The following is a 26,979-nucleotide window of genomic DNA, read 5'->3' as shown; positions in this document are numbered from 1 at the left end:
GGAAAGATGAAGGTAGCAAGGCTGTGTAAAGGTCTAGAAGCTTTGCTGTGTCGTAGCTATCCCATTTGTGGTCATGTAAACTTAAATGCCCTCCGGCGTTAATTACATAATAACTGGAGTGAATTAAAAGCACAAAGGGGATAGCTTGAGTTGGATTTCAGCATGGATTGCTGTGCTTTTTAAACATGAGGTTGTATTAATGTATTTTTAGGATGATGTTAGTAAATGCAAGTTCCCTCCTTTAACTTGTCAGTGAAACAGTTAACCGAGGGTGAAACATGCAATCTAGACACCAAGATATCTTTTAAGAAAATTTCAACATTATTGCCATCCCATGCCTTAAATTTATCATCAGAGTAAATCCCCCTGCAAAGTTGTTCACAACTACTTCTGCCAGCATTTGTTTGAAATGCTTTTGAATAGGATACATTGATTGAATTCTTGGTTTCTGCCTTGATGAATGGTCACTGCAGTGCGTGGTAAGATTGTGTATTTAGTTATATATATTTAGTTGCATAGGTAATAAAGAGTACTTCATATTGTAGCAATCCAAACACAATCCAAAGTCTTACCTGATCACATAAACTGACTGATCATTAACACATTGGCAATCAAAGATTGCAATCTTAAACTCTCAAATGAACACATTTCCCTCCACTAACCCTGATGCTGTCATTTAGCGTTTTGTTTTTTCTTGATGCTCTGGTATCACAACAATGTCTAACTGGCTTTGGGGCCTGAGAGTAATTAATTTGGAAGGCTAAATATGAAGTAAGTAAATAGCACTCACCATCAAAAAACTTGTTAAAGGATAACTAATATGTTATTCCATGTCATTAAATTGGATCGAGATAGCTCTACATGATGAATCTATGTTTCAACCAGTTTTTTTACATTGCTGCTTAATTCATTTCTATGCATGTTTTTTTTTCACATGAATACACTTAAATGATAGCAAAGGACTATTTGGGTGCAGTGAATTGAATACTTGGCTACAATTTCCATCACAACATTAACACACTTGACTATTGGTTTCATAGTGTGGGCTGGTGTTTGGTGATGGAGTTTTGCGGCTCCAAGTTTGTACATGCTGATTCAGTGGTGTGATGCCAGGCCCATTCACACTACCGCCAACCAGTTATTTAAAAAAATGGCTACATGTAGAAACCACTGAAATAACAAAACAATAACAATAAACTATTTGTGAAGGGAGGACAACAACATTCAAGAAGGTTGTTTCAGGCAGATACGTTAAAAGGGAGACTCCACACCAAGTCCCTTAATCAGAAAAACATAATTGGGTTTCCTATAACTCTTGGGTATGGACTGAAAGTGTGTCAGTCTGTTGAACTGGGGACAGTACCAAACAATGATCTTTCAATGAATTGTAGTACAGTGAAACCGTACATACAACAATGGGATAGAAAAACTTCAAAGAGGGATAAAGCAAAACTAGATTTTAAAATTCTACAGTATCAAGTGCTATACTTGTCAATAATCTGTTCATACCCTATTGGTATAATTCATTTAAAGTTGTTACATTTTTTTGAAAAAGGACAAAGCCTCTTCTGTGCTCTTAGGTTTAAAATTAAGTAGAAAGTTTTGTGCTTGTAATGAGGCTGTGCCATTGCACCACTAAATCCATGTAAATCCTGTTTGTCAAGATGGATTTGTACTGAAGCTTATGTACACACCAGGAACTTCAAGCTGAAGGAATTCCTCCTTCCTTCCCTTCTTTCTTGTCTTTTGGTCTCCTTTAACATCTGATTTAGTTTACGGCAAGCGGGCACTACCAGCCCCAAGAATGGCACTACTCCCACATCCACAATGCCATTTTGGGCCCATTTGGGGAACTGATGACAGAGGATGACCTAAACCGTATTGAGAAGCAGATTGAGAACCTGCAAGTCATGCACAAGGTCTCAGAAGTTGAGAAGGAGCTAGAAGAACTGGAGCGGGAGCTTCACCAGCTCCTACCAGTTTCAGCTGCTCTTAACCAAGGGCATTTCTCAGTTAATCCCAAACAGGTACATGGCCAAGCTGAAGATCTTCCAGCCTGGTGCAGCAAGATTTCTACCCTGCTCAAGAGTATGGCTATTCTTCTTGCCACATTAGGCGGAAAAGAGATAGATATCTTGGATTTAATTCATCCTGGGTACTCTCAAGAAAAGGCAAAGAATGTGAGCACAGATCAGTCTGAACCAGCAGGATCAGTTGGCACTGGATTTATTGGAAGGTCTCAGTCATTCTCAACAAGAGAGGATGTGGAGAAGGAGATGAAACAGTTTGGAGTCTCAGTAAAGAACCTCAAGGCCAATTATGAAATCCAGGGCCAGGCACAGTCTACAGATGACAAAGCAAACAGGGTGTACAAACGGAAGAGGTCACTGCCTGTAGTAAGTGAGTCTTGTTATCATCCAGAGACAATTTGTGAGGATGATGTCAATTGTTTCTCTGCTGAAGACCCTCATTCTCATACCAATGGAGATATGTCTTTGGTGGAGGATTCAGTTTTACCACTTGTCCAAGAGCCGGTTATTGTCCAATCACATGCTCCTCAGTTATATACACCCTCCGAGGCAATGGCTCCAACCAACATTGAACAGTTCAACCAGATTCTTTCTGCAGACCCTATTTTAAATAATGACCAACTAACAAGAAGTTTGGAGGTGCAGACAGATCTGAGTTATGTCCAGGAGTGTGTTGAAATCAGGAAAGAGAGAATTGTCTTCCTGTTCCTCGAGCACTGGCGGAAGTACACCATCTCTGAATGTTATCAGACTAAGTACACTGGCCCAAGAGGAAATTATTTGAATGTTGGCTGGGAGGACTTCAATCAATCTAGTGCACAGATAGGTGGGGAGATGCAGAGTGAAGATAACAAACTCCTTCTTTTCATGAAGTCAAAGCAGGTGGTGGGGAATCTGATTGGTCACTGGAGGACAATCATGAGTCAAGTGCCCACACGCCAGATCAACAGGCTGAGTCGTGCCCAGATGATCTACTGGCCAGAGCATTTTTTGCCACACATCAACGGATCGCCCATAAGCTACGAAAGCCTAACCCTTGACCTCTTTATGCTTGGATACTTCCAGTTGCTGGAAATGAGTATGACACGCTGCGAGCGAAAATTCCGACACCTCTTATGCTATGAGATGTTTGACCGCCTGGGTAGTCATAAATGGGAGGTCATTAGACAGTTTCACAAGGAGGTCATGGAGGAAATGGAGAGAGGAAAGCGCGACTGGGCAGATGGTTTTGAAGACATAAAAATAAAGTATTTTGGAGACAGTGATGGTGGTGGAGGTGTGATGACGGCCTCTCTACATTCCATGTCTCCTGACATGTCTGTTATGCCACTGCAAGAGTCACTCCCTCCCGCACCTTCTCATCCCCCTCCTCCACCCCCACCCACCCATCCTGCACCCCCACCTCCAAATGCACAGTCAACCAAAAAGGAATTATCACCACAACTTTCCCTGCCACCCTCACAATCAGCTGTTTCTCCGTCATCATCACTGGCTGCATCTCATGATAATGTTTATGTCAATGGCCAATCAGTTGACCAGAGCACCTTAAAGGAGTCAGTGAAGGACAATGCTCAGGGGAGTGTTGATGCCTGTTTGCAATTGTCATCAGTTGAGGAAGTGGTTTCTAATGGGAAAAGTTCAGAGCAGGCCAATGCACAGAGCTTCACTTATAATGTTGAATACAAAGATGAATCAGCAAAATCTGAGATACTGCAGGAGTCCGTAGAAAGTTCAGGACAAGATCCAGTGAAAGTTGCGCCAGCTGTTACTGATAAAGTCTTAGATGAACATAATTCAGAAAAAGGTCCACATAGAGATGAACATAATGAAGAATCAATTAAAACAATATATGAGCTTAAAGAGTTCAGCAATGAGGAGATCATTAGATACATTGACAGAAGCTTTGCTTTTTGGAAAGAAAAGGAAGCTGAGCTTTTTGATCTCTAAAAGCAAAGTGGATTTAGGATTTGCCAAAGTCCAAGTTCTCCTGTTTGACCAGAGAGGAAATGTATTTAGAGCAAGACTAGGGAAACTAACCTGAAATGTGAAGTATGCTGAGAAAGAGAAATTATCTGTTGTATGTTAGCTTTTAGGCTTTATCACTAAAGGCTGGAATGCAGTAAAGAGCATTCACTTAACATAACCTTTTGTGAATGACTTAATAGAACGAAGAAAGAAAGTATGTGACTTTAAAAGACACACTTGTTAAAAAATGTAAATGTGTTTAACAAAGATTTTTGAATAAAGTATGACTGATTGCCATGGTACACTATTCCTAGGAAAACAAGTTTTGAAGACAATTGTTTGCCATAAAAGTCAGCTTGTATGTTGGTTTTGATTATCTTTTTAATGAGAAACATAGACAAGTTTATTTACATAGCGCACGTACTTCGCAAAAACTTTACAGTTTGTTGATACTTAAAATGTCTGATTCCATTTTATTTTGACACAGCCTTATCACTAACTTCATGAAAGTCAAGGGATTTACTCCAAAATACAAAAACAATATGAATCTTTATTTGAAATCAAAGTTAAAGAAACTAGGTCGTCTGGAGGAGCTTGAGGTTATGTTATATAAATATATATACAGTATAACATTATACAATGTGTGCTGTTCAGTATAGATTATAATGATCCAAAGTTATGGTAAATGCAAGGCCTGAGAACTTGAGGTGTGCCCATTTAGTCAACTAAACTAAATGATGACTAATGTCATCTCCTTGGCCAGTCAGCACCCGAATTCCTATTTGGTTAAACTAATAATCAATATTTTAGAAGTTGGCCCATGATACCGGTTAAATGTTGTGCTCATTTCCAACACAGCCAACCACCACTTGCTGGGCCTGTGGTCATGGACATGCTGTAGCTCCAGTTAGTAGGCCTGCTCTTCGTGCTCTGCTACCTGGATGTAAACAAGCACAGACAACAGATGGCATTTTGTAGAAGAAATGTGGTTTGGCAGTATCTAGAAAATTGAAATAAAAATGTATGTAGGCTGTGTAGCACAGGATGTTAACCTGCAGAGGGGACTGAAAGCTGGCAGTGCTAGCACTGCTAGCATTAGCAACACTCTGTACACCAAATTACATGTTATACCTGCAGCATAGATTTTGGTCAATTTAGACTGTTTCCAAGTGTTTCCTTACTGTTAAGACTAGTTGGTTAGTCTGAATTTGAATTTTCATTGAACTAACCTTTTAATTAGTCGCCTAGCAACATCCCTACTGAGAACATAAATGAGTAATTGCAACTTAATCATTTCAAACCTCTGTCGGCAAATGGAAGCTTTCAATTGACAAAGCTAAATTTACTTAAAGGGGACATATTATGAAAGATCCACTTTGACAGTGTTTTTGAACACATATTTGGGTAACTTGAGTGTCTACTTACCCACAACATGTGAAATAAACCCATCCAGTCCTTTGTTTGTGGTCTGCATAAGTCTTACGACACAGAGAAAAATGCTTTGTTTCAAATTTGCTCTCCTTGTGATGTCACAGTGGGATTCTGGTAAAATAATCCCCTCCCCTCCGCTGATATCTCCACTCATGGACTCCACCCCCAGCCTAGAACAAAACTTTTGCACAGCTCAGCCATTTTTATTCTCGCTAGAGAGGATTGATGTCTACAGGGAAAACTCAGGGGGGGCTCATTACATTTAAAGAGACACTTGATTTATGTTATATTTTGACCAAAGCACAGCACAGATGTTTTATTTAGACCACAGTGGACTGTTTGAAAAGGTGGAGAAGGGGGATAATATGTCCTCTTTAAAAAATTATTACAATTAATATTTTTTCAGGATGTCGTTACCGTTTTGCTGTTCTTTTATAAATTTGAGGGTTTTTGAGGGATTTGCTTAAACTTTCTTATCAAATATTATTGTGTTTTTACATTGCTGTTTGAAATAAAGTTGGTTGACATTTTTGTGATGGAAAGATTTCAGTAGTTCTCTCTAAGCCTTTCTACTTTTACTATATAGGTTGAATTATTCAACAGAAACACGTGACTCAGTATATTTACTTGTATTGTCTGAATATTGGAAATAAGATCTGGCTAATTTCATATATTTTGAATAATCCCATTTCTGTATGTACTGCTAAAATAACCAGCCTGAAACACAAAGCTTTTGATTCTGCATCTACTGCAATGCTTGTAGCAGTGAAGGACCACACTATTCTCATAGTGTCTCCCTTACAGCATCAAGATTACCTTCAAATAACCCTCTTAGCACCACCTGCTGTCATGCTATCTGTGGCTTACAGGAGTCGTAAGGAGGTTACAGTGACTCTTGATCAACTCACAGACCAAAAGGGAAGCCATTTAGCTGTTAAACCTAAAGGTATACTGTATATATAGATTTGGATTCATGTACAGTATTTGTGAGCAGCTATGTTTCAATACCAACTTTGGTTGGCATTTTAATTCTGAAACTACTTGTGCAAAAAATGTACAGAGATGTACTATGTATTACATGGCTAGTAAGACTGATCTGCATGTTTCAGACTCTGCAAAATGTATGACCCATGGTGACCAACAGTCAAAAAATAAAAGCAGCTTTTCTTTGTTAGACTAAAAAAGGCCAGGCCTGAACCCTACACGGCTTGCTACTACCAGAAAATACATTTTCTATCATAACAACTGAAGTGTCTTCATTACCTGTATTTAGAGATTCAGGTCAACCTGCCCTTTTTAATAATAAACGGATGATGTTGGCTGAATACTTTAATGAAAATGTAAAATCCCAGAACAGTGTACAGGCAGGATCAAAAGTCAGAAAGGTTTTAATTTAGTCAATAGGAATTGAGGACATTTGTATTAGAGCCTCACCGATTAATCGGCCAGGTATCGGCTAATTGTTCCGCAGATGCGCTGATACAGTATTTGTAGAATTTTTCCCCAGTCAAATAGCATTTCATCTGAGTATCGTTGTATTAAACTAGCAGTTCTCTTTCACCAGCAGAGGGCGCTATATGGATTACAACAAGCATCATCACTCTCCAGAGGGTCAAGCGTTGATGCACGTACATGCTCAGTTACTTTCCAGTTGAGTGACCATCTTGTCTTCATTACATAAGTTACTTTCAAGTTGTGTTTGATAACTGCATTTGAGGGATCAATGCAATAAATGTGTATATGTATCTCTACGGATGAAAGATAGATCCAAGAAAGATATTAGTCGATATATCGGTATCAGATATTTTTTCTCTCTAATATCGGTATGGGCCCCAAAAAATCCCATATCGGTCAGGCCCTCATTTTTATGGATGAAATCTTTCAACGCATCCTTGTGCAATTCATAGGTTGGGTAGCAGAACTCTCAGGCTCCATTCAGTGCTCTAGTTACCTTTCAAAGACAGTGTGTGGTTGGAGGATTTTAACAATGTTTATTCTCACGCGAGTTACTCAATGTGGCTAAATGTGAATCAAATGTAGTGCATTTCATTAGCAAGCTAAAAGGTCTGAGAAGTCACTATCAAACTATTGCCATTCAGGCAAGTTGGTGTGCCTGAATGGATGCAATCACTCAACATTTAATGATTTGCAAAAAAAAAATTGACAAGGTATTAATGTATTTAATGCTTACAAGCTGTGTTTAGAATATGACAGAGGTAATTAAAACCTTTTGAGAAAATAAGAAATGTAGTTTTAATCATTGAACCTAAAGGTTCTCATGGATGGCATGCCTCTGGTCCAAATTACCCATTTTTAGGAAACAAACACAAGTGCATCTGTGACTTGTATACAAGCAGTTTTTAACATGTTAATTGCAATCTACATGTTGCCACATGACTATATAAACAGTGCTCAGTGTGAAACTCAGTTCTCTATTACATGACATTTGCTTAAGTTTTTTTTCTCACCCATATTTCCTAGAAATTCACTGTGTTCACAATCTTACCTGGATTCACGTGTTACTTCAGCAAGTGAAAAACCTTCATTAGAGGGATTCAGTCAGTAAAGATGAGAAGTCCAAGATGGCTGCCATCTATCTTTGCCCTTGCTCCACCTCCAATTACAGCCCTGAAGGGAAGGAAAAGATCCAGTTACCATTTGTGTGCACTGTGTTAGGGATCATTCTGTAAAAAACTACCCTGTCCGATGGCTTTCCATTATTATAAGTAAACTGGAGAAGTGTACCTATTGTGAACTTTGTTTGCTCTGATAAGTGCATCCATCAATTTACACTGTACGCTACAGTGCTTACTCTCAAAAGTGTTCCACAGAGGTATTCCAACATTAATGCTTTTAACAGTTGTTCTTTGATGAATTTGTTTTCCTGAATATATCACTACACCTTTTACTGGCTTTGTGCTTTTAAAGGTCTTTCTATATAAAAAAATGTTTACATTTATATTTATAAGACCTAAAAACTCAACAGTTAACTGCAGTTTCAGTAAGCAGGTTTATTCTGTTATCTGGATAACTTTGATGAGTAAGACCGAGGAAATGTCAGAAACTTCAACACACATTGATGTAAGTATATAATGAGTGGTTTATGACTGTTTTACAAATGTGCAGTATTACTGATAAAATACATGATTTATGTGATTTTATTCTTATTTTACACTTCACCAACTGACAGCAAGATGGTTTGGATATGTCCCATAAAACGTTTATGTACCCCCTAATAGATTGAAGGCTATTGAACCTGTGACAGGATTTTGATAATTTGAGAACTATATGCGTGTGATGCTGTATTAAAACAACAAAACGTGTATTTCACGATTACAGGAGGGTAACAGGGCAGTATGTTTAAAGGTGCTGCTAATAAAGTATTTAGTGAACTCACATCTGTGATGAAAACAGAATCTCAACAAGTTTTTGAATCCTTACCGTCACCAAATATACATAAAGACACAATTCTTGTTTAAGAAATCTAAAATCTCACTGAAAATTAAGTTGAGGGGCATCTCTTCACCAAGGGATGAGGTCATGCATAGCAGGATAGGAAGACCTGTTTTACAATGCAAATCCTTTACTAACCGGTACGGGCCTCTATCTCTGTCTGTCCCCTGATCCCCTGTGTCACTCTACAGGCTGAGGAGGAGGCTGCACGCCTGGCATCCATGCCAGCCTGGAGGAGAGACATGATGAAGAAGAAAATGGATGAAGAGAGGTGAGTAAAAGAGCTTTTTGGTCTACATGTCTCTGTTTATGTGTTTATCAAATTTCTTGTATTATTTATCCTGTTTATCCAGCGATGATGAATTGAGTTTTTGTTGATGAAATAGCTTCACATATAGTGAATAGTTGGCGTAATGCATGCATTTGATTTGTCCTTCCAATTGGGGCGTTTAATGGTTTTGCAGTTTAGGAAAACCTCCGCACTGGTGTACTGTACCTTTTTTGTGGTATTTTGATGCTACTGTTGATGCAGTTCACTGGATTTCACTTATGTTTCCTGACAACCTTGGCCCAGGCAACCTTAGGGTCCTGACCCCATGTGGGGTCGTATGGAATTCAAATGGGGTCACCTGAAATTTGTATTTATTGAGCAATGCAAAATATATTGTATATTAAAATCAAACACAGGCTAATGTGGGCCATAGCCAATGCCAAAAAAACAAGAGACTAGCAGAGTCTCTGTCTGTCTGTCATCCTTTATGCAGAAATGTCATCCCAGCCTTTCTTTCTTTGTCTACAATCATATACACTAAAAGCCTAAATGTGGTCTAAAATGAGTGTTTGCTTGCAACACAGTAGAAAAACTATTCATGATTGAAACCAATACTTTAAGCAAAAAGCTGTATGTGTTTTCTATGTCTAGGATTGCCAGAGTTTTTGTGAAGTCAAACTGTGGTCACAAGCCAAATAAGGTTAGAAACCACTGACTTATGTAATGATAGTCACTGAAAAAAACTCTGCTTTGCAACTTAACTGTAGAGCTTTTCCTATTTCTGATTGTGGAATAAGCATATGTGACGGCATGTTCAAGGCAGTACATGATAATACATATTTTTCAAACTGGAGAGTAATGCATCTCATTTAGTAACTGGATTTGCAATTAAAATGGATTATTGCTCACCCACTTTTTAAGTAAAATGTTTTTGGCAGACAGGATGCTGAATATGTCTTATTATCATTATTTTGTGTTTATCTGTGTGAAAAGAAAAACACATCTTCTAACATACTCTACTAGAGGCTCCATGTCTTGTATTAAAATGATTGTTTTTGGTGTATCTATTTGATTGATCAGCTACCGTCATCTCCACAGAATGTTGATAACCTGTCATTTATTAAAACGTGTCATTTGCAAACATTATTATATTATGAATATGACATAACCTTGTATAATAACTGCTGTCTCTGTTGAAGATATTTACGCCTTTTCTCCTTGTGCTTATGCCCTCCTGATGTGACAGGGAACAAAAAAGGTAAGAGAAAAATGTACTCCACATTGTAATGCTAAAACAAAATCGAGCCTCTTATATGTAGGCTATTAAAGAATAAAACACATCTGTAGAATTTGTGTTTGCATTGCTTTTCTCATTGACTAAGTCAACCCAACTCAGGAATTAGGTGTGTGTGATAGGTTTATGTCACAAAAAATATATGAAGGCCTTTAAAGGAAAAAAATTAAAAAGCTTAAAATATAGAAATCTTGCGGCACAGTGTTTAGCGCAGGCGCCACAACCTGTGGCTTCTTTCCCAAATGTCATTCCTCTCTCTCTCTCTCTCTCTCTCTCTCTCTCTCTCTCTCTCTCTCTCTCTCTCTCTCTCTCTCTCTCTCTCTCTCTCTCTCTCTCTCTCTCTCTCCTTGATTTCCAGCTCTGTCCACTGTCCTGTCTCTACACTAAAGGCACAAAAAGCCCAAAATTAAATCTTTAAAAATATATATATAGAAATCTTAAAAGTTGCATGAACAGGTGTTTTGCAGAGAATTGCACCTCATGGGAGACACAAGTTCTACTCTTCCTCTATAGACACTAGTCAAACGCGGCTTGCAGCTCATATTTAAGCTAATGAAAATGCATCCTCTATCGAGTCTATGGCACAATGAATATTTATAAAGTATAAACAGCTCTTCCCTAAGAAATAAGATTTATACCGTTTTAAAGCTTTACCGTGAGGTGCATGCAATTCCCCGTATGCATTTCTCCACATAACACCTGTATTTGGCTTCATAAAAAGCTAACAGGTGTTGGCTGTCCTAGGCCTCATTCTAACATCTGCTGCATACATAACCACACACTCACCTGTCAGGTTGGGCTCTATCTGTTTAAACATATCTCTTTCTGATTTAGTCGTTACACCTTCACCATGAGTGTAGTCTAATACCCTCTAATAAAACTAGCTTCTTTCCTCAAAACATCTTAGCAGGCCTTCTTTCAGCAGCCTAGTAGCCTAATTCACAAATATATATAACAAAGAGTAGCCTACAGTCTAAACCTAGACCTGCTCTTTGTGTGTCTGGCTCCTCGGCAGAGCTTATTGGGACACTTTTAACGGAATTTGTTTCACCTGTTCCTTCCCTGCTAAGACAAGTCAAAATGTCTCCAATGAAACCGCATATTAATTAACTTAAAAGCTCAAATAGAGTTTATTGCTAACATAAGTAGAGCATTGAAGTTCAGAAAGGGACAGAACAAAGAAAACAAAAATACTAGGCTGTATTGTATTTCTTTACCGTTGTGCCTATTCCTGCTGGTTCCAGTGAAGAGTCCTTGGTCGTACACCATCGAATGCTTTTTTTGACAAATGTGTTCTTCAATCTTTGAGGAATATTTTATGTACTGCTTCATCATGACTAAACTTGTAGTGGTAGGCTATAACCCTGTATGTAAAATTAAAGGAAGATATGATTCACCCATCCTGCATGACAAGATCAATGAAACTACAGCTGACTGTTTAGTAACCAAAATAAACTTTTTTTAAAGATCATATAAACTGGTGTAGTTTGAGATTGAATGACTGTTTCATTAAAATGCCTTTAAAATAATTTTATTTGAAGAAAAGCTTTTAAGGCTTCCTATACAATTCTAATTTCCTTTTTTCCCACTTTTCTTATTGAATGAATGCAGAAAAGCAGAGCAGCAAGCCAAACAGGCAAAAGAGATGGAGGAGAAGACGGAGCATGAGCGACTACGGACCCTAGGCTATGACGAGACCAAGCTGGCCCCATGGCAGCGACAGATCATTCTGAAGAAAGGGGATATAGCCAAACAGTGACCTGGACCACCTTCACATTCCTCTGGCCCGCAGCACTCCCAACATTCACCCGCTCCACGGCCTTTGCTGAACACCTAGCCCTCCCTGCTCCGCCACCTTGCACTCTACACTTGGCAGTGGGGAAGCATTGGTCTCCTCTAAACCCTGTGCTCACTGTCCAGCCTCCAGAAACACAGGACCATTCTGGGGTCCCTCCTGTCTACAATACCTTTGAAAACCCCTTATACTGAAAGTGGTATGGAACAGGCTCTTTGTCTTCTGTGCTAACAATAGCCATACTATGCACTGATTGTCCTTGTTTAAGACACTTGCTATAAATGCATGTGTGCTTAAGTAAATAAAGCTTCTTCCTATTATCTACCCATTGTTTTCCTGCAAATCAGTAGAAGCTACTTCACATAAAAATGTAATTCAAAAAATAGGTTTAAAAAAGGTGTAAAGGGGCTACTTGTGAGCATTTTGGCCACGGTGAAAAAGCCATTTCTTTCCCCGTCATTACATATCATCATAATGTAATGAATGGAAATGTAGCTCCGTAACAGCTGAGTCATCAGAAGATGGCATGGGCATATTTCACGAATGCATTCTGTATGTAGACAATATTCAACTGCAATCATGTTATATAGTTTTGTATCGAGCTCATAGAAGCACTTTCTTATTGGATTCATTTTACTGCCAGAACTGTAATCTTAACACTGCTCAAACTAATCTGTGACTTTAGATAAGCTTGTTGTCTTCTTCTCTTTTCAATATTGGTATATATCTATAAAAGAAAAAAGAATGTAAAGATTGTGTAGCTGTGCAAATTAAACTTTATTAATTATTACTCCAAAAAAAACTGCAGTGTACAAAACTAATTTTTTTCTATATGTGACCTAAATGTTAAGCTTGTGATCATGAATGTGAAATGTTGTGTGCATGTGTTGCGTAATGTGTATCAAGAATGTTGTAGCATACTGTTAAGCACACCCCCCCCCCCCCCCCCCCCCCCCCCCCCCCCGATTGGGGTAATCTTTCTAGAACTCTGTTTGAGCATGGCCTTTTTGGAATATGGAAAAAAAAAAATATATATATATATATATATATATATAACTTAATCCAGAAATCTCTGCTGCCCACTGAATATTCCAATAAGAGGTGAACAGACATTCATTTGTCCTGTGTCCTATTCCAGCCTTTGTCAATCTAACCTGTTGATTACCAGAACAGCCTACAGAATTAAGAGACTGAAACATCTGTAACACCAGAAAAGCACTGTTCCTTAGATAATGCCAACTGTGTATTAGAAATCTGCAGCCACTTGTGTCTAGAGTCCAGTGTCAATACTGATGCCAGTGTGTTTGGCTCAAATATGGAATTATAAATAAGATAAACAAGACTTGTGTCTCACTGTATAATTCACTATACACACTCAAGAGAGACTACATTTCATGATATAGCTGACACAAATACCAGGTTTATTGTTAAATTCTTTACACATTTGCTGGGCATAGTTTTGTCAGTTTTGGGGGATAGATATGGTAATACAGGAAAGTATTCCAACACAACCCAGACATCTGTTCTATATCCTACATTTATGTTGGTTGTATATTTCATATGAAGGGTATGGAGTATACACATTATGTCATTAAGTGAAAAACGTCTGTGGTCTGGGAAACATTTGGACATATTCTAAATCACTGTCATTGGATGCCATATGATGCTTAAATTTAAAAATTATGTTAAAAATCATTGCCATTTGATTTTCTATATATGTTTCAAATGTGTATATAGTGACCCTCTCAGAGCTTTGTCCTTTCATGTTTCCATGATGCATTCATTATATTACATGTCTCAGCCTTGCTTGAATAGACTGTTTGGCTAATTCATGTGTAATTATATTTTCAGACAATAAATGAAGACAATTAATCTTTAATCTCCAAACATGTTCAGAGTGTGCTTTTGTATCCAACAGAAACACATGCACTGTAAAACCCCCATGAGAGATCAACAAAAGAATCGTTAAGATCATGTTATTATTGTGGCTAATTTGACATGAGTCATCCATTTGTCCTATTCGATTATAAAGCAGAAACCCACACAGTTTCAACAAAGAAAGAGGAGGTACTAAGTGTAAAGATGTTGCAATACGGGGGGAGAAATCAGTTGAAGCAACTAACCTATGGGATTTTCAGATAAATCTTCGTTACATTTCATCCACGTTCAGTGTAAATTGGTCTGTGACGAAACTGTATTTCCTCAGTTTGGTCACCAGGTCGCACTAAAGAGCTATATTTTGTCAACCATGTGTACAATATGTCAACAAAATCAGAAAGAAGCATGGTAGCAATTGGAGTGTCAAATTTATAAGAGCAATGCATCTTTGTGAATTTGAAAAATGCATTTTTTAATTCGTCAACTCGAAATCTACCTGTCTTCTGAATTGATTTTACAAATGTTTAATCTAGCGGATTTTAATGTAAGTCTCAAAGAAATGGCTACGAAATACAAACTTCTTGCTAGTTTTTATGTTGTAGGTGCCTCCATAGCCTCATGCCTCTGCCTGATTAATTCTAAATCGATATTTTTCCATGATTGATTGACACTCACCTGTAGTGACGTAGGCAACGCGGCTTAATGGGCGCCTGCAATAGGAGGAGGAAGTGAGTGAGTGAGTAAAAAGAAATATGGAAAAGCGTGAAGCAGAGAAGTCCAGCTACTAAAGCGGCACTTCTCAACGCACCGGGCAGGCAGCAGAGGGAAGCTGGTTGTTGAACTGTTCTATCAATTTATCAGACGCCTGGAGTTTCACCTTCCAAAGGTAAGACAGCTATTTGTTCACAGCCTCCGTGTTTGCTGAACTGCGTGTCAGTGGTATGAACCATGGGAATGTGAGGTAGACATTTTTGCTCCCACCCTAATCCGTCTTCAGACAGCGAAGTTATTGAAAATGTAAACTGCTGTACTTAACCATTTAATCCATATTTTGCAGTAGTCCATTTTTTTTAAAAATGTTGTAGGCCCTACAAGTAATCTTAAGAATGTTTTTAAAATGTTCATAAGAGTGAGGTCTGGATAGTCACCATTTGACGATTTGGTGACCGCACCTGACAGATAAGGAGTAGCCGTATTAGTAAAAGTAAGATACTTTTTGTGTTGTTTCTGTGGTGCACAGATTTGCTGAAGCAGAACTCTCCGTGTTTTTTTTAGGGCAAGTGCAGTGTAGGAGTTAGCTGTGAGTCACGGGTTAAGTCCCTTCAAAAGTGGGACTGACACAACTGGCTGCTCCGTCTGACCGACCGAGTGTGTGAACTGTGTCCCGGGTGAGGCGCCCGCCTTCGATGGTTTTTGTGCCCCGCTGCGGGTCACTGGTGGTATTTCAGAGTCCTTCTAATAGAACAATCTCATATATGGTGTAAGTTTAGCCTAAACTTTCTGTGGTGTTAACTAATGTCACTGGTTTTGCATGTAAACAATGTCATTTTCCCCTAATCTTAAGACTCTGCCAATGCTGTAGCTACTGAAGAACTTAAAAGACCAGAGACAGAAGGCGGGAGCCATGTCGAACAGCCCGTCTGACAGCTGCATGGGCGGCCAGGCTCCTTCTTTTACTCTGGAGAGCAACTTCTCCACAGAACTCCATATATCTGAACCAGACGATGGGTGCTTCCAGTCACAAAGCTGTGAAGATTCAAATCTGCAGGAAGATGAGGTTGACAAGATGGTGGTGCCTCAGCAGGTGGTTCTCAGCACCCAGAGTCCTGCAGCACTGAAGGTTGGCACCCAACAACTCATCCCCAAAAATTTGGCTGTGGCCAGCCGGCCTAAAAACCGTTACCACACAACTGTGGTGACATTCCCATTGGGACTGGAGAACTCCAGCAGTGGGATCAGGAGTCGTCACTCAACCCAGGGTCCAGATTTGTCCTGGGAGGACTATGACAGTGATGGAGATGGTTTTTCTTTGAGGAGCAACCGCAGGAACAAATCGTACAGAGCGGCTGTGACCAGCCTGGACATTGAAGCCATGGCTGCGGGACAAGGGACTACATCCCAACTGAAACCTGTCAGAGAGGACAGGGCACCAAGTCCGAGTCCAGCTCGCAGCCCTACACGCAAGGTACATTGGCCCAGGGAGTTTTTGGTTATTGTACAATGTTAACTGTTTCATTTTTATATATTTAAACAGAATTTGATATCGAAGCTGTCCGATTAAAATACTGTAAAGGGACATTTAAACAGTCATTTAATTCAACTGCAAAGACTTTATAGCCAAACTAGGTGAGTGAAAGTCTCAATTTCAAAATAAAACAGCCAAACACCTCACAGTAAGCATAGCTTATACCACTGAGATTCTCATTTAGTCATAGGGATAATAACTTGTTTCCACAACAGTCTGCAGACCAGTACCAGTGGTGAGGAAGTCTCTGGGGGGTTTTACCAGACTATACTTAAAAATGCTACAATTAGAGATTAATGGAACAGGCAGTGCTGAATTGGAGATTAGATATCATGGGAAATAAATATATAATAAACACTGAGTGTTATTGAGACTCATGTATTCCACATTGTTAAACTGTAATACTATGTCCCCTCTAGAGAACTCTGGGAAGAAAGAGGAACCAGAACAAGCGTGGCTCCTTTAAAGATGGTAGGTGTAATAATGTGTCACTGTGTCCACTTCTCTTATATTGTGACCACAAGACTACAAATAGATGGGAAATAACAATGACTCTTTTTTTGTAATTGACCTGAAATTCCACAAGGAATTTTGTGTTGTAGATTTTTCACAATGTATATGTGAAAACAAACTGGATGTGCTGTGTGGTAACAATAACCAGCATGTAATAGCTTATAAAACAGGTGATGACCTATGATTTATGAGCTATGATGTCCTTTATATTTAGACATGGCCACTTTATTCCATTTTAAATGTTATATCCGAAGACAAATTCCGTGTGTGTGTGTGTGTGTGTGTGTGTGTGTGTGTGTGTGTGTGTGTGTGTGTGTGTGTGTGTGTGTGTGTGTGTGTGTGTGTGTGTGTGTGTGTGTGTGTGTGTGTGTGTGTGTGTGTGTGTGTGTTCATTTTACACTGTAAAATTCAAACCTTTGACCTTTAATTAACTTAAAAGTATCTCTCCTAGTCCAGCGATGACACAGTCCGGGCTGCAATCTTTATTTAAATCAGTCAGTTTCCAAATAAATGAATTCTCACCTCCTACGCTGTAATTGTCAAAGTGCCCAATATTTTTATGTTAACAGATTCAAACTGTGTTTCTGTCTTTCATTTAAAACACTGACCAGAATAGCTGCATTTACCATTTTTCAATACATCAGATTCAAGAATGCTAAACACAGATTTCTTTATGCATAAGCACATGCCGAGTGAGGTAATAAAGGTAAGAGCCCAGGTGTTAAACCCTTTAAAATGTCTACCTTTTTTCTTTTGCTGTTTTTCTCTGCTCTATTGTAGGGCTGGGTGATATGGACCAAAACTCATATCTTGATATTGTTTAGCTGAATGGCGATCCTCAATATCGATCGATATTTATTTTTTAACGGTGAAAACACATGGAAACAAAAACTACCTGTTTTTGAATTTAAAAAGTAATATTTTAAAATAAAAATGTTCCTTGAATACAATAAAATAGAGAGAGAGGAGAAGAAGAGGGACAGACAGTCAGTCATCATCAGTGAGATGAGAAAAAGGTGACCTGGCACCTCTGTAATGTTATTTAAATGCAACATAAACTAAATCCATATTAACGATATTATCTTACCCTATATCTTGTTTAAAAATATATGGATATATCTTAAAAACTTGATATATTTCCCAGCCCTACTCTATTGTCATGAAGATGTTTTTTATCTGTGTGACATGACTTTGAGTTGATGCTTAAGCGATGTTTGCTGATGTGATCCCCCAGCTACACCGTGCCTCTACCAGGAGATTCGAGAGAGAGGCCTACATTCCACCAACCAGGATGAGCTTCTAGATGACTTTGTGGTTGTGGAGCCTCCCGTAGAGGACCAGGGCATTGTGGTTCAGAGCTACCGACCTGCACAGCTCACCTGGAGTCAGCTTCCACAGGTTAACGTCTAACTGCAGTGACATATGAATCACAACCATCAAGGGAAACCAAATGAAAAGCAAAAAATATAGAGTTCTGCAAAGACTTAAAACATAATAATCTCAAATAAAACATGTTAACTTCTATATAAAGTCATTTAATTGAGAGTGATGCTGTATTAAAGCTGAGTGTTTTTTTTATCCAGCAGCTGTATAAACTGCTACAGTACATGACCCCATATCATGTTCAGGTGAAAACCTGTATCAAGCTAGTCCAGCAGGCTTAACATTGAAGTTCATCTTAACAATCAACAAAAACAAGGTTTATCTTAAACATGCAACAGAATGCAGATAGCAAAAATATGTTTATTTTTCATTGTATTTCTATTCTAAAGGTGAAGGAGACAGGTATCCTGACACTGATCTCACCGCAGGAGCGAAAGAGACAAGAGGTAAGAGTGTGTGTGTGTGTGTGTGTGTGTGTGTGTGTGTGTGTGTGTGTGTGTGTGTGTGTGTGTGTGTGTGTGTGTGTGTGTGTGTGTGTGTGTGTGTGTGTGTGTGTGTGTGTGTGTGTGTGTGTGTGTGTGTGTGTGTGTGTGTGTGTGTGTGTGTGTGTGTGTGTGTGTGTGTGCCTTTTACAATGTGTCTTTGCTAGCCGTCTTGACAGCAGATGTTGTGTCAATACCAAGGTCCACCCTGTGTGCACAAGAACCCTGAGTAAAGCCACACCCTGCCAGTGTGATCACATGAAGTGTATGTCCTCAGCAGGTGCTTGTTTTGCTCTTTTGGACCCTTTCGTCTCTCAACAGTTTTAGTTTCAGGGCTGAAGCAGAGGGCTGATCTTAGAGATAAGGACGAATTGTTCTGATGTTTGGATTTTTACATTGGATGAACTAAAAGTACTTCTCTTCTGGTGATCATACTTTGTAATTGCAAATACTTTACAAGACCTGTTAGTTGAACCAGAACAGAGCAGAGTGTCCCACAGACAAACTCTCCTCTGCTTTTATTTAAGAAACATTCAGCCTAAAAAAAAATCAAGGTTTGAAGGAAGTAGCTTTTTTTTGGTGTAGCACAGAGATGTCCTTTGGTCCAGTATGAATCAATGCACCTTCAGATAAAGTATGGGTGTGTAACATGTGTCATCAACCACCTGATCCCTTACCTATGATCCTGACCACAAATAACACTCTAAGCAACTGAACCCCCAATTTCAAAATATTTCTGAAGTTATTCATCATAAAATGACCTTTGACACTTTGATAAAGGAGCTACTGTGGATGTATTCTATTTCTGGGTATATTGTGATTTCTTTTGAAACTTGGTATATCTATTTTCCTCCAGTATGCAGGAAATATGAGGAGCACAAGTAGAGTCTAACACATCGCCAACAGATATCAGATTCTAGTGTTGCTCAGTATCATAACCCCAGGTTCAACATTGTGCTTCAGTGTATGAGATGTTTTTCAACTAGTTAGTTGAGAAGTGATGCTATAGAGCAGTCTCATTAGACCAGAATGCATTGCAACCATTGAATATATTTAATTACTGTCAACTACATGTCTGTTGTTCTTTTGAAAACTCCCTTTCTGCTTTGCTCTGTCTATATTTGTATAAAAGTCAGCTGAATGCAGACAGAACAGAACATTTTCTAAGTTTTGTCAAATTGAAAAAAAGGAACTCTGGAGAGTGTAGGGATTAACCCAAGTCCCTCGATGAGAAAGATGACTCCCTAAAACGTTGATAAAAAACACCTTTACCAAACCAAAAATCCCTATCACAGATGTATCCTGCAAAATCAGTCCAGGGTGAATTTTCCTCTCCTTTTTTTAATTTGATAGCTAAAAAGGAAGTACAATTGTGTCCACATGGACTCTCATTTGAATATTCATTGTTGTTTAATAGGCCATCTTTGAGATCATCACATCGGAGCACTCGTACCTGCACAGCCTGGGTATCCTGGTGCGGCACTTCAAGAATAGCGAAGCCTTGAAGAAGACGATGACTGCCACAGAGCACCATCACCTTTTCTCTAACATCTCTGTCATCCACCAAGTCAGCAAACGGTGGGAACAACTTTTCATATTCTTACCTTCTGGATTATTCCCATGCTGTTTGTGTGCATGAGGTGGATGGAAAACTAGTCGGGGGGGGAGGTTCACTTACTCAATCTAACACCAGATGATGTTAGCAGTGTTTGAAGAAGTGTCCTGTTCTCTGCATGCAGTATCAACTAGTCTTTACAGACTTTAAACCTTGTTGTGGGTCAAATGGGTTCCGGCTGATAAAGTGTTTGTAGTGGAAATTTAGAGAATCAGGTCGACTATTTGCCCCAAGTATGTCTTCAGTATCCTGAAGGCTCCATCGACATGTCATAACATGCTAGCCAAACTGGTTGTGCTGCTCTGAATGGTATTCCTGGGCTGATGATAATGTGTTTGAAAGCAGCCTGTTCTGTACATTGCTGAAAACATTACGTTGAATGAGAATAAAACCAATATTCACAGCAAGATGTCCCCTTTTTGTTGATCCTCTTGTTCTCTCTAAAAAAACAGGACCTGTCAAACTAGAAAGTAGAAAGTGTCTCTCACAAGCTGTATGACATGTTGGACATACAGTATTGTGTATTTGAATGAGAGTCGGGTTGGGCTGTTTCCCAGGTGTCATTTTACTCCTTTTTGTTAAAAAGGTACTTAGTCTAGGCGGGGCTGAAAGTCGTTTGTGATGTTAATAATGCTAATGATGAAAAGGCTTCACAAAGCTTCGGCAGAAAGGATCACTTGGATCTTGAAGTAAAAAAAGATTTTAAAAAGAGGGTTAGTATTTCTGTGTAATGTGTGCTTTAAGGACTCTTTGAATTTGAATTTCACATTTTCAGTCCCTTCATAGTTAAATGGAGCAGCTGTCTTTTGTTTGGAAGTTACAGGCTCAGACATTATTTCTACTGGCTGCACAACAGTTATAAACATGACCTTACATTGCAAGAACCATCACTTAAGTAACAACAATGACACCATCACGTAAATGGGCTCTGACACAGTATATTATGCGATGGACAGTTTGGTTTTGACAAAGTAAACAGTAAGACAGTTTGTTGTTACATAAGTTTGTAGTTCATATTAGATTATGGTACCTGTGTGAGGATTGTAGCATCAAACTGAAAATGCAGATACATTAATTTATAAGAGGATTTAAGCATTGCTCAAACACCAATATCCTAAAGTTGAAGGCCTGACGTTATCACATTCAGTTCAGCCTGGACACACAGCTTTATGTATCCTGCTCAATAATTCAGTCTGTGGGAGGAAAAAACACTTCCACTTTTTTAACCTTCCCCTCGCTCTCCATTTCAGGTTTTTTGAGGATCTTGAACGGCGTCACTCTGACAACCCAGTTATCCGGGACATTAGTGATATTGTTCAGAACCACGCTGCCCACCACTTTGAGCCCTACATTGTGTACTGCTCCAACGAGACCTTTCAGCAGAGGACGCTGCAGAAGCTGCTGTGAGTAGTCCAGAACATTGTAAGAAACTGAGACGTTTTTGGCATTACTATTTCATGGTTAGCTAAAAAAGCCCTCTTTCCTTCTGTCTGTTAGGACCAGTAACACTGCTTTTAAAGAGACCCTGAAGCAAATAGAAGGGAGCGCTGAATGTGGAAGCCTGCCTATGATCTCTTTCCTCATCCTTCCGATGCAGCGAGTCACCAGGCTGCCCCTGCTGCTGGATGTCAGTATAACCTTTGCTTTTTTTTTACATGAGCAGATTGTGAACTCAATTTATTTTTGTATATCAACTCATAACAAGTGTTATCTCAAGACACTTTTTGTTCTGACCAACGATCTTGAGGAGCCTAAGAGAGCTCAAGAGCTCTCAGGAAAGTAGGTGGTTAGTGACTGTGATTTACAGATAGATACATGCAGTAATATGATGTACTGTATATGCACAGAGAGAGAGAGAGAGAGAGAGAGAAAGGAGCTCAAGGTGCCAGTTCCCCCGGTAGTCTAAGCCTATAGCAGCATAACTAAGAGCTGGTCTACACCAGCACCAGCCCTAACTATAAGATTTATCAAAAAGGAAAGTTTTAAGTCTATTCTTAAAAATACAGACTGTGTCTGCCTCCCGGACCCCGGCTGGAAGGCGGTTCCAGAGGAGAGGAGCCCGATAACTGAAGGCTTTACCCCCCCATAGTACACTTAGAGACTGTAGGTACCACCAGCAGGCCTGCACTCCGGGACCGCAACGCTCTCGAGGGACAGTACGGCACTAGTAGCTCCTTAAGATAAGATGGTGCCTGGCCATTTAGAGCTTTGTAAGTGAGAAGAAGGATCTTGAATTCTTTTCTAGACTGTATAGGGAGCCAGTGCAGAGAAGCCAGGACAGGAGTAATGTGGTCCCTTTTCCTGGTTCTGGTCAGTACACGAGCTGCAGCGTTCTGGACCAGTTGAAGAGTCTTTAGAGACTTGCCAGAGCACCCTGACAAAAGAGAGTTACGATAATCCAATCTGGAGGTAACAAATGCATGAACTAGTTTTTCTGCATCATTTTGCGACAGGATATTCCTATGTCTCATGTCTCCACAGCAATGAAACAAACCTATTCACAGCAGCTTTTTGCTGACTTTTTTTTATTTATTTATTCATATTTTTGTGATTAAAAAAATAATTTCAGCTTAAATTACATAGAAACATTTTTACATAGATTTTAAGCTAAACTTATAATGTCCAATGGCCTCTGCTTTTCCTCAAAAGTGTAGTTAATACATTGACTGTCACTCAGAGAACATTCTTTACCTGATTGTGTTACTTGGGAATGTGCTCACCACATCATGTCCATGTTCTCCAAGTTTTCCCTTAATTTAAAACTTTATACAAACACTGAAATGACCCAAGAATGTATTACAAAAACCCACAGATAGCGAGTCCGGAGGCTAAAATGTTTGTGTATGCATGCTCTCTTTCTGCTGCTGGTAAACACACCTGTCGCTGACTTTTGCAGTAGTTTTACTTGAGCTTTAATGTTTAGGGATGATAGAAAGAAGAACAATACAATAGACCATCCTTCAAGTATGCTGCTTTGATGCCTCTTTGTTTTAAAGAGAAACAGTTGCACTCTGGTATTGTGAGGATGATGAAATCCATTCTTAGTTTTGTGTCTAATGTGTGTAGTTGAGCTGTGAAAAATGTCATACATAACAATATCTCTGGGGTTAAAAGGCCTGTATTGGGCCTGAGTCATCAGGAGTCACAGCAATTTAGAGCTGTGTGCCATTAGTATACAGTAGCTGTGTAACTGTATGCTGTCTCCATGTGGCAGCATGCAGAGGTTTAAAAGTGGAGGACCCAAAACAGAACCCTGAGTAATGCCATAATCCATTTTATGGCTTTAAGAAAAAATCCATGCATACAAGGAATCTGTCTTTAAGATAAACGTATATTCATGTACATTGTATTATTATTTTTTGGTAAACCTAATACCTTTCTTTTTGTCTTTCAGACAATTTGCCAGAAAACTCCAGACAAGACAGCAGAATACTTTGCTGCTGTTTGGGCACTGCACGCCATCAGCAAGGTACAGATGTTGAGAAAAACCCAGCTGAAGGGCTGAATAGTACTGTTTGGCCTACGTGTTCTATGGAGAAATGGTGTTTTGAGGTGATGATAATTTATCTCATTAATGCGATTATTATGACAACAGTTGGTTGCCAGCTGCAATGATGGGGCTAGACGAATGGAAAGGACAGAGCAGATGTACACTATCCAGAAACAGATGGATTTTGGTAGAATTAAGGTAAGGGCTAACCATATTCTTTTTAAAACACCTTTGATGAGTTTATATGACACACATTTTACTTATTGGGTGGCTTTAATGTTTTTCTGACTCTTCATGTTAGTGCTATGGTTAGTAGTCTAGTAAACTCATATCTACTGAAAACTCTTGTGTCCCTGTAGCCATTTCCTCTGGTGTCATCATCACGGTGGCTGAAGAAGCGGGGTGAGCTTGCTGTCAGTAGTGAAGAGCTCAGCATCTGGAGGGCTTTCAGCAACAGGAGCTACTACCTGTTTCTCTTCAATGACGTACTGATTGTCACAAGGAAGAAGAGGTTAGTGGGATAAAAAAACTAGAATTTATTCCGATTATTTTAAATGTGAAGTCTTAAATAATATCATAAAGGAAAGTGTTAAACTGCATAGTCAATTCAAAAACCTTAACTGCTCTTCTACAGACCAAGTCACACAAAAAAAAATATATATATATAAACTGGACATGTGCTTTAATGGGGCGCGGCTGAAAAAGACTAAACTATGAACTACGACAAGATTTTGGAGCATTTCATAAACTTTTCCTGGTTCCTCCTGTTGATAATTGAGTAAGTCCAGCTGCTGTGAGGAGGGGAACATAGAAACTAGAGAGAAAAGAGCATAGAGGAAGGGGACAGAAAAAGGAGAGTGTGGATGTTGTGTGCAGGCATACTTGAGATTCTTCAATCTTGCATTCAGCCTGTCAGCTTAACAGTCTACTGCTTTCTGTTTTGAGTTAGGGAGAAACCAAACAATGTCAGCTCAGAGACAGGAGTTGCCAACAACACTAGAGTCATTTTTTAGTTTTATAAGTCCACACTGCCCTCCAGTCTTCAGGTTATAATACGCAGGAAATACAATTAGCAGATAATCATGGAATGTGTTTTGAACATGTGTGGGCTGAGGCTGGATTCAGCTAAGCTATAAGTTGCAAAACGTCATTCAAGCACATTATTTCTGTGACTGGTCAAGCACGTTTTGATCAGAGGACCAAATTTGTCTTGATATCATATGAAAAGAAATATAACTAAAGTCAGTCTATCTGTCCAGTGAGGAGAGCTTTGTGGTGATGGACTACGCCACAGCAGAGAATGTGGAGGTGGACGTTGGTGAGGATGCAGAAGGACGGACGTCTACACCTTCCAAGAACAGCCACTTTCTTTCCTTCAGACTGCGAATGAGCAAGAATAGTGAAGGGAGAGCAGAGCATATGTCCCTGGTGGCAGAGTCCAGGTATTGCTGCTTTCAATTCTATCAGTCCCATTCAAATGATGAACGGCAAAAGCCTGCTAAAAACCATAGCTGTTGTTTTGTGTTTGGCTCCCTCTTCTGACAGAGCGCTTTATGACAAGTTGAAACTTGTGTTATATTTCTGTTGCACAACATTAGACAAAGGATTTTGACACATACTTAATGGTGCTGTTGTGTCCCTGTTGAAGGGTGGACCGAGCACGTTGGACAGTTGCTCTTTCTGAACACAAGGAGACGGGTGTCTCCACTCCAACAGCTGGTAAGTTAGTTTGAATCTTATTTAAATAAAAGTGTATATGAATACAGTCTACATAAAACTGTAGCAAGATAAACCACAGGAAGAGTTTATTAAAAAAAATAATAACTAATGGAAAAAGAAATAATGGGTACACTAAAAGTTTAGCATTTTTGTCTTTCAGGTCAGCCACAATATGAAGCCTCAAAAGCATACATGCCAAAGGAACCTGATGAGTTGGGGCTGCAACAGGCTGAGCTTGTCATTGTCCTGCTAAAGGAAGAAGGTATGTGTGTTTGTATTTTAGCTTTATCCTTATGCGCTATCCAACATCATAAAAAGACCTTCATGCTCTATCAGTGTTGTCTTCTATAATGGCATGAAGAAGAACATGCAAGAATACAGATTAAATGAACTCTGTCCTCCACCTAGCCTGGTGTTATGGGGAGAGAATGCGTGATGGAGAGAGAGGCTGGTTTCCTGCCGGCTGTGCAACAGAGATTACCAATCCTACTGCCATGGAGAACAACGTGCAACGCATGAAACGCCTGCGCAGAGAAACTAATGTGTGAGCAACTCAATTGCTTGACTCTCAGGCAGGAAAATAAAATAAAACACCTTCAGGTAGAATGGTGAAACTTATGTTAGGTTTCAGTTCAACTTCACTGCTGTAAATCATAATGAACATTAGTGGTCCAGATTAACATTACTGAAGCCTGAAATACATGAATCATGGTAGGAAAAGTCAGAATGTCCTGGAAAAATACAATTTAACCATAAAGTTTCTACTTTGGGATAGTTGTCAATTTATCTTAAGTTATTTTAAAATACACCTTAGGTTAAATGAACTGTTAATTTGGCAACAAAGATTCATTACTTTTGTAAATTAAAGGTGTTTTTAGCCTTTTTTTTTTAATGTGCAGCCAATAAAGAACAGACATCTGAAATAGCAGGGTAGTTGGTTTAGCTGTACATACGAATTTTTACTTTTTGAACTAAAATATTAACTACAGGTGAAACGCAGGAATTTGAGATCTTCAGTTGGTCTACTCTTACCATGTCTGCAAAATAATATTCAAGTGTATTATATACACTTGCTGCCACGAGTCTTGTCACTTAACCTCAGGATCATGAACTTAAACAAATGTTGGTTACATTTCTTGTAGAGTAACATCGTTGTTGCATGATGCTTTGTTTGGTTATGTTAGTGAAGAAAAAAAAGTCAATTTATCGATCAACATTTTGGTTAAATGTTTGCAATTTAAAATGCATCTTTTTCAATTGTCCAGTAAGGTTTTATTAAATAAGAAGTACAGCATCACACAATCTTGTAGTTGTCTAAATGTATCTATACTCTACAAATTCTGTGGTTTTGTAATAGTTTAGCAACCGTGTAACAAAGATTAAAGACACAACTTGAGACTTTTTTTTGTCTGGTT

At 39.0% G+C, this 26,979-nt stretch overlaps 3 protein-coding genes across 10 annotated transcripts in view; all 3 read left to right on the top strand.

The window, feature by feature from the left end:
* The window catches only part of espn (espin), a 44,025-nt gene extending 31,011 nt beyond the window's left edge, over positions 1–13,014 (top strand). For 3 of the 5 annotated variants that reach the window (XM_065961631.1, XM_065961632.1, XM_065961634.1), the window contains 3 exons: positions 9,071–9,150; positions 10,388–10,408; positions 12,056–13,014. In XM_065961631.1, the coding sequence (XP_065817703.1) occupies positions 9,071–9,150; positions 10,388–10,408; positions 12,056–12,203 (249 nt within the window). In that variant the 3' untranslated portion in view covers positions 12,204–13,014. The remainder of the gene's footprint in view (positions 1–9,070; positions 9,151–10,387; positions 10,409–12,055) is intronic. The other 2 variants (XM_065961633.1, XM_065961635.1) reach the window with 1 other exon arrangement.
* Positions 26–9,056, top strand: LOC136181149 (espin-like protein). The gene has a single exon (XM_065961636.1). It carries the CDS (start codon positions 1,857–1,859, stop codon positions 3,975–3,977), a length of 2,121 nt encoding a protein of 706 aa, XP_065817708.1. The 5' UTR covers positions 26–1,856; the 3' UTR covers positions 3,978–9,056.
* Positions 13,015–14,835: 1,821 nt separating the features above from the next.
* Positions 14,836–26,967, top strand: arhgef16 (Rho guanine nucleotide exchange factor (GEF) 16). Of its 4 annotated transcripts, none has more exons than XM_020638134.3 (16): positions 14,836–15,003; positions 15,393–15,505; positions 15,682–16,302; positions 16,782–16,833; positions 18,110–18,273; positions 18,648–18,704; positions 20,158–20,318; positions 21,606–21,758; positions 21,853–21,982; positions 23,750–23,824; positions 23,951–24,043; positions 24,205–24,356; positions 25,105–25,287; positions 25,494–25,564; positions 25,725–25,826; positions 25,973–26,967. In XM_020638134.3, exons 3-16 carry the CDS (start codon positions 15,742–15,744, stop codon positions 26,110–26,112), a joined length of 2,094 nt encoding a protein of 697 aa, XP_020493790.1. In that variant the 5' UTR covers positions 14,836–15,003; positions 15,393–15,505; positions 15,682–15,741; the 3' UTR covers positions 26,113–26,967. The 4 variants fall into 4 exon arrangements, with proteins under 4 accessions (XP_020493790.1, XP_020493789.1, XP_020493787.1 ...); XM_020638133.3 differs by having other exon boundaries at positions 15,393–15,556; XM_020638131.3 differs by having other exon boundaries at positions 15,393–15,597.
* Positions 26,968–26,979: the final 12 nt, after the last annotated feature.

This window comes from Labrus bergylta, chromosome 12, assembly GCF_963930695.1.
Source record: "Labrus bergylta chromosome 12, fLabBer1.1, whole genome shotgun sequence".
In the NCBI taxonomy this organism is placed as follows: Eukaryota; Metazoa; Chordata; class Actinopteri; order Labriformes; family Labridae; genus Labrus; species Labrus bergylta.
The sequence above is the reverse complement of the archived record's forward strand: the minus strand, read 5'-3'. Positions and strand labels throughout refer to the sequence as shown.

Coding starts and splice junctions, on each gene's coding strand:
- LOC136181149 (XM_065961636.1), top strand. CDS start 1,857: ATGACAGAGGATGACCTAAACCGTATTGAGAAGCAGATTGAGAACCTG.
- arhgef16 (XM_020638135.3), top strand. CDS start 15,742: ATGTCGAACAGCCCGTCTGACAGCTGCATGGGCGGCCAGGCTCCTTCT. Junction 18,705..20,157: donor AGGAGCGAAAGAGACAAGAG/GTAAGAGTGTGT, acceptor GTTGTTTAATAG/GCCATCTTTGAGATCATCAC. Junction 25,827..25,972: donor TGTCCTGCTAAAGGAAGAAG/GTATGTGTGTTT, acceptor TCCTCCACCTAG/CCTGGTGTTATGGGGAGAGA.